General features: G+C 48.3%; 1 protein-coding gene across 4 annotated transcripts in view; it reads left to right on the forward strand.

The window, feature by feature from the left end:
- Afap1 (actin filament associated protein 1) overlaps positions 1-18,796 on the forward strand; it is a 110,605-nt gene that overhangs the window by 70,438 nt on the left and 21,371 nt on the right. For all 4 annotated transcript variants that reach the window (NM_027373.2, XM_030254799.1, XM_006504098.3 and 1 more), the window contains 3 exons: positions 4,814-4,963; positions 10,632-10,843; positions 12,736-12,881. In NM_027373.2, the coding sequence (NP_081649.1) occupies positions 4,814-4,963; positions 10,632-10,843; positions 12,736-12,881 (508 nt within the window). The remainder of the gene's footprint in view (positions 1-4,813; positions 4,964-10,631; positions 10,844-12,735; positions 12,882-18,796) is intronic.

Here is an 18,796-nt window from a genome sequence, read left to right on the forward strand (position 1 = left end):
CCCTCATCTGTGCCGCTCACGTGTGATGAGTGCTCCCACCTAGGAATGAATCATGTGCTGCGCCGGCAGCTGTCCCAGCCCTGAGAATTCTGGAGCCAGACAATGCGACAGTTCACCCCGGAAGGTCACACTGTCTCTTTCTTCACTGCGGTTTTCTAACACAGTCCGGTCTGAATGTAATTTTAGTCCTGTCCCCTGGGAGCTACTACCAGTCATGTCATATATAATGAAGACCTCGGAGCCAGAAGCTATCTTTAACTTCTGCTCTGAGGTGGGACACCCTGTGCTCTCTGGGCTCCAGCTTTGCTGTCTGGCTCCTTTCTTCCCTTTTGGCTATTTTTTGTTGTTGTTGTTGTTCTTTTTTTGTTGTGAGATGGCCTTTTCATCCAGGCTGATCTCAACTTCATGGATTCAAGCTGTTTGTTGTCCAACCTCAGCCTTCTAAACTAGGACCTCAGAGGTGCCACACACACCAGGTGACTGTTTCACTGCTGAGGTGGGACAGACATGGTTGACAGCTCAGTTTTCTTACTATTCCCCAGGCCCCATGATCCCCTGTGATTGCTTCATTCCTATGGAGTAGTGTGCCTGTTGGATGGTCATGTAGGTTTTGATTTTGCCCCCAGGAATCTACTGTTCGCTCTTTTAAAAAGAAAAGTCTTTATTTTGTAGGCATGAGTGTGTTTTCAGGTGCCTGTGTAGAGGCCAGATAATAGCTTTGGATCTGGAATTAGAAGTGAGGTATGTGTCCTCAGTGTTGGATCTGAACTCAGATTCTCCAGAGGAGCCATACACACTGATGAGCAGGAAGCTGTCTCCGCAGCCCCTCCCATACTGTTTAACAAGAACAGCGCTGCGAGTTTGGGAATGCACAGGTGACCTGGCTCACACATTTTCCTTTTGTCTGACACCTTGCTTGCTTGTCAAAGATGACAAGGGAGCTTCCTGGTCCAGATGCACCCTAAGCACCTTGTACCCTTGTTCTTGACCCTGACTGCTCTCTGCTTCGCAGTGGAGGAATGTGAGTGGAGCTCTCTTTAGTTTGGTCCTTTGTGATAGTTTGTGGTGGTTACAGACAGGAAGCCTGCACCCCTCCATGCTATGGCCTCACTGGAGAAGGCTGTGGTCAAAGCTATAGCTCTCCTCTGAGACATTCTTTTTTTTTTTCCATGATGAGCCCCACTATAGACACCGGGGAGCCCTATAGCAGATATAGGGAAAGATGACGGAAGTCCCAGGCTGTAGAAACTTCACTGCCCTAGCCAGTGCTTGTGTGGCTTTGAGACAAAGCCCTCGGTGGGGGTGTCTGTGGGTGGACTTGTTGAACCAGAGGTCTGATGATGTCACCTCTCCCTCCCCTTACTACCCCTAGACTAGACAGAAAATCATTTCATTTCCATCTCCGTAGGAAAAAGCAGGCTGGCTAGGTTTGTGACATTCACACACTGATGTATGTCTTCATCACTAGGGCATTAGTCTTGGCCATCTGTGCCCTTTGACCCCTTCCACTGTTCTGCCGTGTAACCTCACTGACTTGAGAGTTCTCTATTGACTCTTGGATTTAATCATGTGCTAAATCCTGCCCCTTTCCCTTCAAAGGGTCCTCGATGGCTTTTCTGTTCTATCCCTACATAGAGGCCTTTCTTCCAAAGGGTCCTCGATGGCCTTTCTGTCCTATCCCTACATAGAGGCCTTTCTTCCAAGGAAGGCTTAGGCTATGATTATTCTCTGCCTTAGGAGTTGGAGGCAGGAGCTTTGCTGGCAGGAGCTGGTGTCAGTTCTGGTGAGTGTGAATCCCACTCTCACCTGCTGCCTGAGCGGAAGGGTTACCCTGGGGCAGAGCCTGTGGAGAGTGTCTCTGGTCACCTCACTTGGATGTGGGAGGCAATGACGTTGTTCATCTGCAGGTTCCTGGGGATCCGCTGATGGAGCCAAACACTGTCTCTTCTGCCCACTGTGGCTTGGCTGGACTGAAGGAGAAATAATCCAAATCTCTGGCCCCAGGCTTCTGTCTAGTGGAGGGGGAAGGCCTGTGTCTTCCCACCAAGACCTTGGCTAGGTTCTCATTACTTAGTAAGTAGATGTGTGTCTTAGAGCGAGGAAAAGGCAGTGCGCAGACATTCCCATGGGTATTTCCCTAAGAGCTCAGGGAACCTTAATCTGATTTATTTAAAATAAGTCAAAAATATCTGTGTTGTAAAGACACAGGGAGAAGGCTGGGGTGCACACCACAGAGGCTCAAGATGAAGGCCACAGGCAGAGCTACTCACTCCCTGGGGGCCTTTCTTCCTGGCTTGTGTCCTCAAGTGTTCTGTGCACACATAGTCTACAAAAGGGTGCTATGTTTTGGATCAGTCATTGACATGAGGCCTCATTTAACCTCTGTAGGCATGAAGTTTTTGCAACCTACTTTTAATAAGGGTTCAATCTCTTCTCTAGCCCACCACCCAGCAGAGTTAGTGGAAGAGAAAAGTTACTAGGATACGGGGGAAGTGGACCCATTCCCCATTAGATTCTTTGGGGCCAAGCTTGATCTGCTTGGGCAGCAATTCAGTCCTGTAGCAAACACCAAATACAATTCAGCAGCTGCAGACCCGTCCTCAAGGCAGGCAGACACCAGGCATGAACCAGCAGCTACAGTCCAGTCCTTTTAGCAAGCAGACCCCAGGCAGCTGTAGTTCAGTCCTGAAGAAACTGCCAGGCTCACCAACTGGCCTGAGGCGAGACCACAGAAGCAGCAAGCTGCTGCAAGAACCTCAGGAGCAGTTCTTAGGCAAGTTTCTCTCAATGGCAGTCTTACAAGTAAGTTGAGCTCAACAAGACTATGCAAGGCGAACCAATACATGTGTGTCATTAGTGAAGAAAAGTGAGGCAGGGCAAACCAAACCAATGCTTAGTGCTCGTCTCCCACTGTCTGTGGGGTCATGTTTATACTCCTTCGTCAAGGGTCCCTTCATGTGTCTGCTGTATCCAAACATCCTATTACCTGTGTCTGATTCAGGAAAACAGTCTTTCACATGTTTGCTTTAGCAACACATCCTTTTACCTGTGTGCCCCAGCAAAGCATCATTTGACATAACTAACTTTCCAAAGAAACCAGAAGTTTCCACTTCAAAGCTTCCTCATTAGGACTCCTGTCTCCAAATACCGTCACCCCTCGGGTCAGTATTGTGGGGCCAGGGCAGGAACGTTGAGCATGGAATGTTAGGTTTGCCCCCCCCCCGCCCCCCCCCCCCAGTTCTTCATGGCCTCCTATTTTAGCTGCAGTATGGCAGGCAGCTCTTTCCTCACTCAGGCACTGCTCCTTACCTTTATACCAAGGGGGAGGCAAGGATTTCACCAACTGACTTCAGAGGGCGGGCAGGGTGGAAGTAGAAACGGGGACTGTTTTCTCCTCTTCGCCAAAGAGGACTGGGGGCCTCCTTGAGAGTGAGCACGTTTGTTTAGGGGAGGAGTTGGGGAATTCTTCTGAAACTTAATCCATGCTCCTAGGTGTTCTGTCTCTGGAAGGATTCCATGGGACCTGCTGGGTTCACTTGTTCCTGGAAAAGGAGCCTGGATGCCCATTGCATTCTAAAAGGGTTTGTGTGTTGTCCCAAAGGACTGAAGGGTTGCACTAGGTGTGTAGTGAGCGAGGTGATGCTGCATGGGTCTTGATGTAGAACTGCAGCCCAGGGAGGCTGTGTTCCAGTGGAGGAGACCCTTGGGAAAGCCTCACACCCAGCTCTAGCATGTGACTGACATTCTTAAGAGACCGAGATGGGCTGACTAGCCTTTGCCCGGAGTTGCTCTCGAGTAGAAGGATCAGGTCCCTCAGCTCCGAGTGGGCCCTTATGCATCCATTCTGACTTGTCTGAGTCTCATCCTGTGATTCAGCTCAACTCATGGATGAAACCTTGAGGGGAGGAGAGGGCTACACATGTCTGAGTAAGAGCAAATTCAGGAAACCAGCTCACAGTCAGCTTCCCTCTGTGGCCTGGTCTAGAGAGATGAGAACTGCCCTGTGCCAGAACCAGGAGTCATTATCACTGGCATGGACTCTGCACCAAGATACTGCATATGGGAGTCCAGGATTTTCAGGTCTTCTGGTTTTTGCAGAAGACAAAAGTTCTTATTGTACAGCATGTTTCTAGGTTTATATGCTAACAGATCATTCCTAGCCATCACTGTCCTGATTAAAATGTGAGGTGATGGATCGAAAGGTAGGCTCTCGTCTGAGAGCTCTGCACAGAGAAGCTCAGCGTAGTGTCCAAAATGGACAGGATAGACCACCAATGAGGACCCACATTCCTCTCCCTTTCTTAAGGACCTGCCCCTTGTCAACCATGCTACTGCGGCAGTGGTACTAGCTCCCCTTGGTTCCTTGGGCCCCTGCATCTTAACACACTGATGATCTGTGTCAGCCTGGGAGTTGCTTCCTCTGAGACAGGCATATCTCATTCTTTACATCTGAGCAGTCAACTCTGCCCTGGGCAGGCTCTGTGTGACCATTCACCCGTTCATCCGTTCTCCAAGTAACTCGTATCTCCATGTGGGTTTTGCCATCCTTTGTTGCCGTGAGTACGTCATGTATGGATGGTAATGCTCACATGCCTGTATGCACATGTGTTCATACCTGATCCTCTCTGCAGTGCGGGCTTCCTGAGTATAGCCATATCCTTCTGCTGCCCCAGCATCTGGATCCCCAGCTGGCTCGTCACAGGTGTTCATGTGTACGATGAGTGACAGTTTGGAGAGGAGGAAATGCCTGGCGATCAGCGCTGTGACATTCCCACTTAACACCAATGGTTAAGACACACTTTTGTGTTGACAGCAAAGAGGAAGAAACCTTCCAAGTCAGAGGCCAAGGGGACTGTGTCCAAGGTCACTGGGAAGAAAATTACCAAGATCATCGGTCTGGGAAAGAAGAAGCCATCCACAGATGAGCAGACATCATCAGCAGAGGAGGATGTGCCCACTTGTGGTAAGACCCTGCCATGTGTCAGCAGACTATCCCTGGGTGTGCTCTGGGGCTGTCTGAAGTGTGGAGAGCAGTTTCAGCCTTTAGTAATAGAAGTATCTCCAAGGGCTTGTGATGCTGGTCCATGGTTTTTTCAAGGTAAATACCAATGTTCTCTGTCTCTTCCCCGAGTTCTCGCCAGTGTTTCCAGACTTGGACACAGGCACCAAACAGGCCAAAGCTCTAGAACTGAGTCTCCTTTGGGTCACACCTAGAACTTAAGTTGCAGACAGAGCTGTGTGGTCATCTCATGTTCACAGTGTTGTCTTCTGTCTGTCTGTCTCTGTCCCCCACCCCCAGTGTGTGTGTATGTATGTGTGTGTGATGCTATTTTGTCAGAGATTGGGTAAAGCATATGGTCTATAGCAGTCACCAAGCCAGTCTTGCCTGCCTGGTGTCTAGGCTAGGGGCTAAAGAGAGGAACCAACCAGGGACACGAACCAGAGGAATGCGTATGTAACAGCCAGCTGTGCCCACCATGTGGAGAGCAAAGCAGTGGAGGGTGCTATCATGGCACCTAAGTTAGGCTGTGGGCAGGCTGTTGGGTACAGCGTCCACAAGAATGGTAACAACACCACACTGTAACAGTCCTAGTAGCCACATTTAGGGGAACTGAGTAGCTCTTTCAAGGAGGAAAACTTCATAAATGCAAAGGAATGTTCGCCTTTCGATTTTGATTTGTTTATAGTACTAGAGATGCTCTAGGCTAGTGTCCTACCTCCAGGCCCTTTCCTTCCTTAAAAATATCAAGAATGGAGCCTGGTATGGGGGGTACATGCCTGTAATCCTAGTACCAAGAATGGAACCTGGTATGAGGGTACATGCCTGTAATCCTAGTACCAAGGGGGCAGAAGCATAGAGGGTTATTGCCAATAAGGCCAGCCTGGGCTATTCTGGGCTAGACTGGACTAGTCTGGGCTATCCTGGGCTATGTACTGAGTACTAACCAGCCACAGCAACATAGTAAGACCCTATACCAGAACAAAACAAGACCAGGAATACGCCCTTGTAGATTACTATTCAGAGCCTGCTTCCCATCAGTGTGAACACACGCTTCCTTCAGAGTCATTCTGTTTACAGTCCCCTCTTTCCTACTGATTCCCCTCCTTGGGTTCCGAGTCAGGAAAGAATAATAGCATCCATAGGTACCAGGAGCTACGTGCACCCCAGATCCCTGGACTATTTATCATCAAGTAGTTGCTGGGAACAGGACAGACTCAGGTCAGCTGGTAATGAAGGTCTCCATGTCATATTCCTTTCTATGAGGAGAGAACTTGGCTGGAGTGCAGACAGCTGGACAAAGCTGTGACCGAGTTGGGAGAGGCTGGGGACACTGCCACACTGCTCCTGGCCAACCTCTCCATCTTCCTGGAGCTCTTGGGGACATAGTCTTTCTTCCTGCCTTTGTCATCAGCCCTTGAGATGACAGCAGTCTGGAGTTAAGGAGAGTTTAGCTTCTGCTTTTTTTTTCAACTGATCTAGGTTAGAGATAATAAGAAATTATTGTTTTTGAGACACGGTCTCACCATATACACCAGGCAGGTCTTGAACTCACAGAGATCTGCCTGCTGCATCTGTCTCCTGAGCGCCGGGATTCAAGACTAGAGGTAGAAATGCTTTAAGGAGGAATGGTTGTGTATTAATTAACATGGCAAGGCAGGTCAGAGGTCACAGTCTGGGCCCTCCTCTTGCAGAGGAGAATGGCGTGCCTCAGAGAAGTCATGAGTCTCGGGCCTCAGCAGAATTGGTGGCCCCTGCCCTCACAAGCGGGTGACTCCACTCCTCAATACTCTCTGACTCCCTGTAAGTCATGGCACTTCCTTATCAGAAGAGCACAGCGTTGCAGGCCTGCCCACAGATGCCCACAGCATTACTGTCTCCATGCTAGTCAGTTTCTTGAGAGCTTGGGTGATCCTGAGAGCAGGGGCCTGAGACTTTGCTGGTCACAGCTCTGGCTTCTGCCGAGACAATGGCCTCTGTCCGCACAACTCTAAAATGGACACGCAGCTCTCTGCCAGACCAGAGGTAAGGGTACGTGTCTCTAGGGGAACAGGGAACAATGGCCATTTTCAGCCTTTCAGAGCAGCTGCAGGGCTCTCAGCAGAGGAAGGGAGCTGGACTGGGGCCCGGGGGGACTGACCCTGCCAAGCTGAGCCCCTGCAGCTGCTGGGAGACAGTGCTAAGCTGATGGGGCCAGAAGGGCAGAGCAGCTGAGCAGGCAGAAAAGGGTCCCGGGAATTACTGAGCTGAGCTTGGTGCACACCTGTGCACTGCAGTCTGGTTAAGCTAGACGGGGTGCTGTGGTTTCCTGGGGTGCTCTTGCAGGGCTTTCGTGGGTGGGGAGCAGAGCTGCAGAGGTAGCTGGGTGGCCCTAGGTGCCATCTTCATCCCTTGAGAGGCCTTTGAGGGATGCATTAGTGTTGGTCTGGGCAGCTTGTTTGCAGCCCTCCGGGTAATGTACCCAAGAGACACACCAAGACTCCAAACCCAAGATGATTTTTTTTTCCTGGCCTTCCATGGTCTGACAAAGTCCCAGGGTTCTTGTTATTCTATAAGCAAAGCCGTGAGACCTGGAAATGTACCCTCCCTCCAGCCCTCCTCCTGTCTGTCTACCCTCTCTCTGCCCCACACAGGTGCCTTATACTAGTCACATCATCCTAGGTACAAGCACAAAGGCCTCCTCTTGCTGTCCACCTGGGAGCTCAGACTGGTCCAAGCCTCATTGCATTGCTAGATTATGACACTGCTCTGCAGTGTCACCATCACTCAGCGCAGGGCCCAGAAGATGCTGGCAAGGCCACTCATTGCTTTGGGGATTCGGGCTGCTTGTCTGGGATGTGGGTTCCAACGGTTCCTTGGTTTCTGTGAACATGGGAGGTGAACTGGGCAGGGGCTAAGGGTCTGTGTTACCACCACTGTCTATTCTTTACCTGCTGTGCTTTAAAGTCAACGAAACACATCTGCACACTCAGCCCTGCCCAGGCTCGGGTGAAAAAGGTAGACTCTGAGGCCTGTAGAGTTAACTTTAGAATTCAAACGAGACCTTGTTTAATCTTGCCTTTCTTTCTGTAGAATTTGGAGTGGAAAGAATCTCAAAATATTAAACTGAAATTACCCAGTTTTAAAGATATATTAGCACATTACTATAATATAAGTGGGGTTATAAAAATAGAAAAAGAATAAAAACCAGTGGAAAAATCAAACAACAAATCCCTCATCTAATTGTTCCCCAGAAGCCTCCAAGCCCGTCCACATCCAGGTCTTAAGGTCCTGGCTGCACTCTGCCGCCCTCTGGTGGCAGATGTCTGCTTTAGCTGGAAGATCTGGCAGATCCCCGCCTGACCTTATTCACCTCTGTGTTCCCTCCCCAAGAAAATGAAAACTTGGGAATCACTTCTTGAGAAAGTGAGGTGCCATGGGGGCCTGTTGACAAACACAGCTGTGAACATGTCTGAGTTTCCTGCTTCTCTCTCTCTCTGAAACTTAAATCCCAAGAATGTATTAAAATATGGTAATGTCCCATGAAGTCATGCTTTAACTTAAGGGAGGACCTGTCTCATGCAATCATCCTTCTATGGCTGAAATGTTGGGAAAGCGGCAGCATCTGATGACTGTGGGCAGACTCCATCCGGAGTGAGGAGCGAGGAGTGGGCTGGTGCTGCTGTCAGTTCTGTCCAGGCTGGCGTCTGAGACTATCTGCTTGAGGCTCTCTACAGTGCGGTCACTGGAGGGTCTTGTGCCACTAGATCTCTAATCCTTGCTTAGGCCCAGTCACAGACAACTCAGCCGACTCACACACGATGCATCTTTTCCCTATCTGGCAGCTTCATGAAGCCCATATGCCCTAGAGTTCAGAGCTTTTTTTGTTTTTAAAGGCAAGGTCATCATGTGTCATACAGATTCATCTTGAACTCATGTCCTGCATCCAACTTCCCGAGTACTGAAAATATATGTTACCACACTGGTTAGTTTTTTGTTTGTTTGTTTGTTTCTGGTTTTGGTTGTTGTTGAGACAGGGTCTTATTATATAGCCCAGGTTGGCTTTGAACTCATGATCTCTCTGAGCCTCCCTGCTGCATGCTGGGCTCACAGGCATGTGCCTCCACTCCCCGTCCAGAGTGGCTCTGTAACAGTGGCTAAAGAGCCCATGCACATGTGATCCATGTCTCCAGAATAGATCAAGTTACTTCAGGCCTTCCTGCCATCCTGTTTGTGGGCGTGCGCTCAGAAAACACTTAGGCTCTGTTGATACAGGTGACGTCTACTCAGAGAGGTCTAGTGCCTGGCTCTCTGCGTGATTGATTGCTGTTGATAGCCTTCAAAACAGTTCTAGTAAGATGTTCGTCTGACTGCGTTTTAAAGCAGGGCTTTCCTTCTTCCTTTTAAAACAGTAATGAATCAGAACAGTCCCATCTATACATTAAAAGCCTTTAAAAAGAATAATATCATTTAGCTGCGGTTTCTCAAGCGAAACCTGCAGCTGTACTGGGAACAATCCCCCTTATCTGTCTTTGATTTTATGTAGGCATCAGGTCTGGCTATGGCCTCTGGTAGGGCACCCCACATCTGAAGATGCCTTCCTTCTCCTTCCTAGATGGCCCTTGAAGAAAAATGTCTAGAAGCTGCCTGAACACAAGAGTCCCCTTTTCTGGTGCTCACAGGCTTCTGTCTTGGTGTCTGTGACATCAGAGATTCTTCGCCTCACGAGGCAAGAGATGCATGTTAGAGTGTTAAGAGTGTGTGGACTCAGGAGGCCCCCAGCCAGAGAAGGACTCACATTTTGCATATGTGGGTACTCACTGGGAATATATCTTGAAGAAAAACTCATCAGAGGTGTGCAAACCTTCATCTGAGCACTGAGGGTCTGAGTACGTATGTGTGCAAGACCTGGAAGAAGCTGAGCGACACCTAGCCTTCTCCACTATCCTCCTTTTTACCCGCTGGCCACCCTTTCCCTGTCTAATCCTTTCTTAGTCTCGGAGAGATGGTGTGCGCACAGTGGGACAGTTGGAGGCCATAGTAGGACAACTGCCACAGATGCCACAGTCAGCTTTCATCTGGGTTAGTCTCTCCAGGAGATGAAACTCTGGCTTCCCCAAGCAGGGATGGGACATAGAGACCAGGAGGAGGCCTTGGGCTGTGGGTGGGGAGCTCATACCAGCCACGTTCCGTCATTTGCTGGAACATATCCAGCGCTGGGGAGTTTACCACTCCCCGGGCCTCCCACTTCCTGGAGAGTTTTCATCTTCTGATACTTTTATTTCTGTCTCCCGTGCTCTGCTTACAGCGTTTGCAGCTGGGTCGTCTTGCATGTGATTTCTCTTCCGTTATGTGCAGGCAGCTGTCAGCCCCTCCTCGCCACCCCATGTCCACTGTCACTGTCTCAAGGCGGTTTCCTGGTTCCCGTGTAGACACCAAGGAGATGAAACTGGTCCTGATACCGTGCAGTGGGTTCTGTCCGGGGAAGAGCCTCCAGGTCCCGTTGAAAGGCAGCTGTGTAATAATGACTCTTATCTCTTTATGAGCATTTAAAACCTGGATGTGAGCGTGTGTTTCGTGCACTCTGTAAAAGACCACAGACAAGGGACGTGGCTTCCTCGGGAGCCTGAGCTGTGGCATCCTCTCCTTGCAGGCTACCTGAATGTGCTCTCTAACAGCCGCTGGCGGGAGCGCTGGTGCAGAGTGAAGGACAGCAAACTCATTCTCCACAAGGACAGGGCTGACCTGAAGACCCACCTCGTCTCCATCCCCCTCCGTGGCTGCGAGGTGATCCCGGGCCTGGATTCTAAGCACCCGTTGACCTTCCGGCTGCTTCGAAACGGACAGGAGGTGGCTGTTCTAGAGGTATGGGCTTCCCTGGGGCTGCTATCCAGAGAGGTGTACACAGATTCTGTCAACAGCATGATTAGGTCTTCTGCAGAAGACCCTAGCTCCCTGTAGGGACTGATTTTGATCCAGCCCCTTCCCTCCCTTGGCTAATTCTGTTTTACGTTGTCTTCAGGGTTTCTCTTTTGGAGAGTCATGGATGATACAGGCTTCCAAGAGCATCATGCATGACAACTTTGCTTGCCACAGCTAAATGCCTAGCTCCAAATAACAGGCCACCTTTTCTCTTCTTTCTTTCTTTCTTTCTTTCTTTCTTTCTTTCTTTCTTTCTTCCTTCCTTCCTTCCTTCCTTCCTTCCTTCCTTCCTTCCTTCCTTCCTTCCTTTCTTTCTTTCTTTCTTTCTTTCTTTCTTTCTTTCTGATTTATTTATTTTTATTTATTTATTATATGTAAGTACACTGTAGCTGTCTTCAGACACTTTTTCTTCTCACTCTGGCCCTGCTTGCTCCCTATAGCTGACTTCTGACACCCCAGAAGAGGGCATCAGATTTCATTATGGATGGTTGTGAGCCATCATGTGGTTGCTGGGATTTGAACTCACCACCTTAACCACCTTAACCGTTAACCGTTGAGCCCACTTTTTCAAAGTGCCTAGGCAGGCAATACCTTGTGGGGGAAAAAAAATCTCCATTAAAATACTTCTTCTAAGCATAGGCTACTCAGGTACATAGGACTGTTTCCTTCGCTTGTCCTTTGGAAAGCTCTCCACATGTTAGGGCCCCTGACACCCTGTGGTAGGGTCTGTGAGGAGCAAGCCTGTGGCTACTTATGTCCTTTATTGTCTGCTTGGCTGCTTTATAGGATAGTTCACCAGTCTTCCATTTTGGTCTTTTCTACTTGACAGTAATCCAGACTTATTTTTCCCCTTTTCTCCTTTCTCCTTCTTATGATTAAGATACACACACATGTCATACATTCACAGACGTGAAGAATTATGTTTTCCAGGGTTCATGTCAGTATGTTCGTGCCACAAGGTCAGCAGAAGTGAGGCTGTGTTAGGCTTGTATCAGCGGCTGACATACATGCCATCCACCAGACGCAGAGCCCAATCTTAAATGGCTGTGGTGTGGGTATGGGACTCTGAGCAGTGTCAAGGTGTCCAGGCACGCAGCCAACATCTTGAATTTCAGCATGTGGGTACTTATTTCCAAAATTGTTTTCATAGTAGGTTTTTGTTTGGCTTATTTTTGGTTTGTCTCGGACCTTATATTATCTCTATAGGACTCACTGGCCCAGATAGTCTCAGGGACGAGGAGGATGACTGCCCCCTGGTGGCTGCCGTGCAAAAATGCATATCTCATCCAGTTCTGGGATGCTGTATCTACCCTAGCTCTCACTGATCCGACAGCAAGCAGCCAAGTCTATTTTTTTTTCTCTTGGGCTGTTACCTGCCTACAAAAACACTTAACAAGGATGGATTAAAATTTTAATAAGGATAATTTTAAAGGTAGTATGGAAAAAAAACTTTAAAGAAGCTATAAGGTCTGGCACCTACAGATGTCTTTAAAACAGTAAACACAGAGCTAGTCAAAACTACAGAAAAGTGTCACACCTGCAAAGATGCAGTGGACTTGAAGATAAGCTGTCTTCAATAGTATCCAGATAAGAGAAGCAAGCTTGCCGCCACATACCACACCCGCTGCAGCACAGGCTGGGCTAGGACCTCTGGGAGTCATGGGGTAGAGCGCCCACCTGCATGGTCTCCAGGCCAGGCAGCCAGCACACTTTGTAACTTGCTGTGGCTCCGATGTAATTACTCTTATGAATCTCTTTTCTGGCACTCTCTCCCAGGTACTCTGTGTTCTCTTTCCCTTCCCGTCACGCATCTCTGTCTCTCTTCCCCGTGACAGGCATCATCGTCTGAAGACATGGGCAGGTGGATTGGCATCTTGCTGGCTGAGACGGGGTCCTCCACGGACCCAGGAGCGCTGCACTACGACTACATCGATGTGGAGATGTCAGCAAATGTCATCCAGACGGCGAAACAGACCTTCTGGTAAGACTCACGCACGGCCTGCGGCAGGCCTGAACTCGGTCACATTCCTCTTGTTCTGTTTGACAGTAGGTGCTCAGTGACCACGCAGACCAGAAGCTCACCCAGGGACTTTTCCTTGGTGGGGTGCTGGTCCTGATGACCCTGATGTTGGTCATTTCAGCCCTCTGGAATTTCTGCTAGAGTGGCCTTGGCTAACTTGTCTGAAGATGGCTTCATGGACCCCAGGACTCCTGCGACATCTGCCTAGCTCTGCCCTTGCAGCCAGAGACTATAAGGGATCATGGCAGTTTTATTTACACCAATGAGTGGGTAGTCCTGATTTTGTCCCGTGGGCAGCTGTGGTCTCCCACCCACTGGTGACAGGCGTCTTCTAGAAAGCAGAGAAGATTCTGAATGCTGCTGAAACAAGGCCCAAGATTGCAAAAGCGGTCAGGGCAGCACTTTCTAAATTTAAGTTGTGACAAATAATTCTACTTTGGGCAAAAGCATATTTTTGAGCCAGGACACTTCCAGGAGCCCAGTAATCATGAGGGGTTTGTAGCAGCAGATCCCGTGGGGTCCACAGCCCATGTGGACATTCAGCATCGCCAGCTGTGCTCTAAGGTGAAAGTTCTCTCCATGGTCACCTGAGATGTGTTCTCCTTTCTCACCGCTTTGACAGACTGCTGTCCGGGCTGTGGTGGTGAACAGGCCTCTGCACAGCCCTGTGTCTCCGGAGTTTCCCTTTACACACAATGGAAGTAGGGCATGTTGACTATATTTGGGGTGGCCTTGGGCTAGAGAACTCCAGTGGCCACAGTGTGCCACAGTGAGCCCCACATGACCCAGGGGTGCAGAGCCACGTGTCAGGCACAAGGAAGAGTTCCAGTGCACCTGGTGGACATTCCCAACAGCCTAGTGCTTACCTTGAAAGAGAACCAATGGGCTAGGGATGTAGTTTAGTCAGTATGGTAGTTGCCTAAGCATGCCCAAGGCCCTGAGTTCAGTCCCGAGCACCAGATAAACTGGTGCACATCTCTAATTTGAGCATATGGGAAGTGGAGGTAGGAAGAGCTGAAGTTCAAGTTCATCTTTGGCTACATGGTGAGTTCAAGACTATCGTGGAATACATGAGACCACGTCTCAAGGAAATAGGGTAACTGATAGTCTTTGGGCCTTCCAGACACACATTACCTTTGAATGGACCCACTGCCCCTAGCAATTAGCAAATTCTGAGCCAGTGAAGGGAGGGTTACTCAGAAGGTGGATTCCACATTTGTACCAGCACCGTGCACTCAATGGCTTCCTACTGATGATAGAGTGGCAGAATCACACAGTGGAATCACTGGTATACACAGTGGTGACGGTGACAGGTGGAGGCCCGTTCCCAGGGCAGTGTCAGCCTGTGGCCTCCGTGTCAGAGAGTCTAACTAGGGGACTGTTACTTCTTAAGACTGTTTGCGGCCACCTGGGAGGCTGTGGGTATGTGCCCCTCCCTCTCAGCTTCACATCCCTGTAGACTGCATTTCCCCGCATATGTCACCCAGGTAGCACAGCGTGACCGCTGGGTGCAGAAGCAGAAGTAGGAACCCAGTTACCAATCTCAGAGAGATGTTCACCACCAGAAAAATCAGTGGCACCTTTTTTATTTATGTTGGGAAGGCTTCTCAAATACAGGCACACACAAGTATGCATTAACTGTGATGAAATATGATAGACTCGTGATTATTGTTTTTAAATGAGTACATTTCTCACATTTTCTATAAATTCAGTAGGTAGTGGGCAGGAACTCTTCATGGAAGAGCTGGGGCCAGACACGAGTCCCTGATACTAGGAAGTCTGAACAGTACATCCTGGGCCCAGCTGTGACATGCCAGCATGCACCCAGACACTTAGGTCACTCCCTGTATCTGCCCCCCCTTTAAAAAAATACTAAAAAAATATTTTTATGCAATATATTTTTATTGTATCCTTTCCTCTCCCCCAACTCTTCCCAGATCCTCCCCCACCTCAACATAATTTTTTAACTAAGAAAATAAACCCCCAAAAGACAAAAAACACAAAACCATAACAACAACAATAACAATAACAACAACAAAAAGCACACATGAAAAAGCCTAAGATCCGTTTGTGTTGGCAGCCACTCCTGGGCATAGGGCGAGGCCCAGACTGTGGCTGATGTACCTGCTGACTCTCCCCTGGAGAAAGTGGACGCTGCCCTTTCTAACAGGTATTAGTTGCAAATAGCTTCTTTTGGGAAGATGGAGATTGAAACAGAGTCTATATATCTTTGGCTGCCCTAGAACTCACTATGTAGACCAGGTTGGTCTCAAACTCACAGAGATCCAACTGCCTCTCTCTCCCGAGTGCTGAAATCAGAGGTATGCACCACTATGCCTGGCACAAATAGCTTCTTGGTTTGTGGTGGGACTTTGTGTCTATTTCCCCCTCTCAGTACTGGGATCTTGTCACTGGCAACGTGTGCAGATCTTGTGCGGGCTGACACAGTCTCTGCGAGTTCATATGTGTATCCATTCTGTTGTGTCTGGAATACACTCTTTCCTTGGAGTCACCTACCACTTCTGGCTCCTGTAATCTTTCTGCCTCCTTTCCCTCATAGATCCCTGAACCTTGAGGGGAGGGGCTAGGATTGAGTCTCCAAAGTCTCTTGTTCCTTACATATGTGGTTGTAGATCTGTGCTCATTATCATCTACTGTAAGAAGCGGCCTCTCTGACGAGGGTTGAGCAATGCTCTGGTCTTTGAGAACAGCACTATGTCATTAGGAATCATTTTACTGCTATGTTTCTTTATCAGAATAATAGTAGTAGGTCTCCCCCTACTGCCTATTTAGTCTCAGGTTTTTAGCCACATTAGCAGTGTTAGGTATGAGTCCCATCTCTTGGAGTGTGCCTTAGTGTCAGGCAAAGAATGGCTGGCTTCGACCATAACATTTGTGCCACTATTGCACTGTTATGTCTTTGCATAATATATAATCATATATTATACTATATAGCATAATTGCTATTGTGGGTCATAGGGTTTGTAACGGGGTTATATTAATGGTTAATTTTTCTCCTCCTGTAGTGTATAGTACCTCCCAGCACTACAGACACTAGTCAGTGGCAGTAAAAATTCTTGTTGGGCACCAGTTCTGTTTCTCTGGCTTTGATGGGCTAAGTCAGTGGTATCTTCAGCAATAGTGTCTTACCATTGGGTTGTGGAGGGAACCGATAACATTGACAATAGCCTCTAACATTGGGGTGGCTATGGGACCCCATTGGCCAATGACTCAGTAAGATGTGACCCATTCCTGCAAATGGGGGTTTTACTTGGTGGCATAAAATGTGTAGTTGGTGCATTGTCTCTCTATGGTGTCTCCATTTAAATTCCTTTTATAGTTCAGGGACCTTCTATGGTAGTAGGTTTCCATGTGGCTTTTCAAAAGGCTTTAGTGTTAATAATCTCTCCCATATTCCCTCCTTTCCCCCTCCCTTCCCCCTCCCTGTTTAATTCTTTTTTTCTAGTGCCACTTTATAGCTCTATATCCTGTCCCCCCCCCCTTTTGGGGATAGTTCCTTCCCCCACCCCCAGTCCCTCGAAAGCTACTTAACTCCTGTAGATATTTTAAATGAGAAAGATTCTGTATGGCAAAGGACTCCATCAAAGTAGCAGCCTACAGAATGGGGGGGGGGAAACTTTATCAATTAAACATTTGACAAAAGGCATATTAGAGTATGCATAGATCTAAAAGAAATCTGAACGCCAGGAACACAAATAAGCCAGTTTTAAAAAACTGGGATGTAGAACTATCTCAGGGTTTCTATGATAAAACATGTCCAAACGCGGCTTTAGAAGGAAGGGGTTTGTTTCAGCCTGGAGTCTCACCTCACAGTTGACCATGGATGTCAAGGCAGGCACTCGAGCGGGCAACTCCATCCTGTGATGTCTCCACAGCCTGATAGATTAAGCTGTTAGCTGTACTTATGTGGAAATTACTAAAATCCTCAAAACAAAACTCACAGAATGTTAACTCTAACTAGCAAACATTACCACATTTAGGAGAAGCCCTCAGTGAAAAAGTATTTGCCTCCGCACACGGCTCAGTTTTTCCTTTATAACTGACCAGAATTTTAATTTAAACCAAATGTAGGGTGGTCACATCTTGGAGAAAGGAATGCAAGTCACTGTATCGAAACGAACACTCTTCATTAAAAAGGCACATGCCATAAACTTAGCCTAGGAATTTTTTTTTTTTACCTCATTAAAATCTTTTTAGGGATGTCAGCTAGCAATAAAGTTAATTTTCATGTTTTAGTTTTCTAGCCAAACATTCCCGTAAAACTTAATAGAGAGGAGACTGAACAAGGAAACGGCCTTCAAAATATGGTGGCTTGCCAGCGATAGATAGCCCAGGATTTAGTTAATTTTTCGCTTTTTATAACTTGGCATCTGTGTGGTGAATCTTTGCCAAATGATTATAAGAATTATCAGCAATTGTGTCTGACTGAAGGGAAGAGAAAAATAAGGTATTGAAAAGGGACAAGAAACAGAGAAAAAAACATCTTGTGGGATTGTCCTGGGAGATGGGCATGCTGGGGTGTAAATGGTGCTGGACACCGAGGCTGACCAAAGGCCATGGGTCATGTGACAGAAGGACATCATCCCCTGAAGCTCTCCCAAGTGTTGCCCACTGTAGGCCCAGCAGAGCATGGTGGTGGTAATATGCTTTTGACTGACTGGAGCGGGACAGGGTGGGGAGAGCCACCTTCCAGCCACCATCTGCAGGTCCCTGCATTTGCATATAGCATTCCCTGGGATGGCCTTATGTTTTAGAGTCAGACTCATTTGTACTTACACACTTGGCTGAAAGTCACTTTGGAAAAAGTGCCAGAAGGGAGTGGGAAGCCCCTGCTTATTATTCTTGGCTTCATGTGAGTTGGCCTGTGCCCCGCCCTCAAACGTTGGAATATTCTGGCCAGTGGAGAAGGCCTCTGCCAACAAGGATGTGTGTGTGTCATGATTCTCAAATCCTTCAAACATCTCCAATGACGGAATCAGAAATATGCCCAGTTAGAGACCCGGGCTCTGCTGACTGTCTTTGATCTTCCTGATATCTGTGCATAAGTGTGAGTACTGGACAGGTTGCCAGAACCTGACGCTGCAGAGCAAGTTGTAGTTCCTGCGATGTGGAGGAGAAAGAGTTCTGTGCACACACGTGCCACACTGAGCGGTCAGCAGTAGCCGTGCTCAGTGCCGGCAGGTGAAGGCACACTTGGTATCCTGCCATTCTTCCATGTATCACGTCTCATTCACAACTGTTCCCGGACTGTCCTCAACTGAGACATTCAGTCAATGCCTTGAATGCGCATGTGAAACACGCAGGAACTCCTAAGTGGCTAGTGAATATCTTCTTCTTGAATTTCCTCCTTCCTGTCCATTTAACTTCCCTACACTTGATTTGCTAAAGACTAAGCATAGAATAATTAAATCAATGTTCATAAGCTAGGAAGTGTAAGATGCTGTATCTGCAGAAAGGGTTGGGGGAGCCATGCTTTCCAGCTTCTTCCAGCAGGGGGCAGCAATGCACTGTGAGAGAGTGTGGCCATTAGGGTGTGCAGAGCCACAGGAGTGGCCGTGTTGCCCTAAGCTACTTTCCCCAGAGAAACGATTTTGGGGGAAATACATTTGTTGGTTAAGTTTCTGTGATTTTAGTTTCCCTAGTTAGGAGCAAATGCTATCTTGCTTATTTCTTCCTGGGGTTTTACAGTTGTCCCGAAACAAGCCCAGCTTCCTAAGAGGCCAGCTCATCTCTCCTCGTGCTCTGGAAATTGGGGTGACAGTACACCCAGAAGCTTGTGTTCTAGTGAGGAGAGGCAGGCAAGGAGCAGGGACAGAATAGGCTAGGTTGGGACACAAATGAAAGTCAGCATTGCG

This window comes from Mus musculus, chromosome 5, assembly GCF_000001635.26.
Source record: "Mus musculus strain C57BL/6J chromosome 5, GRCm38.p6 C57BL/6J".
NCBI lineage: Eukaryota > Metazoa > Chordata > Mammalia > Rodentia > Muridae > Mus > Mus musculus.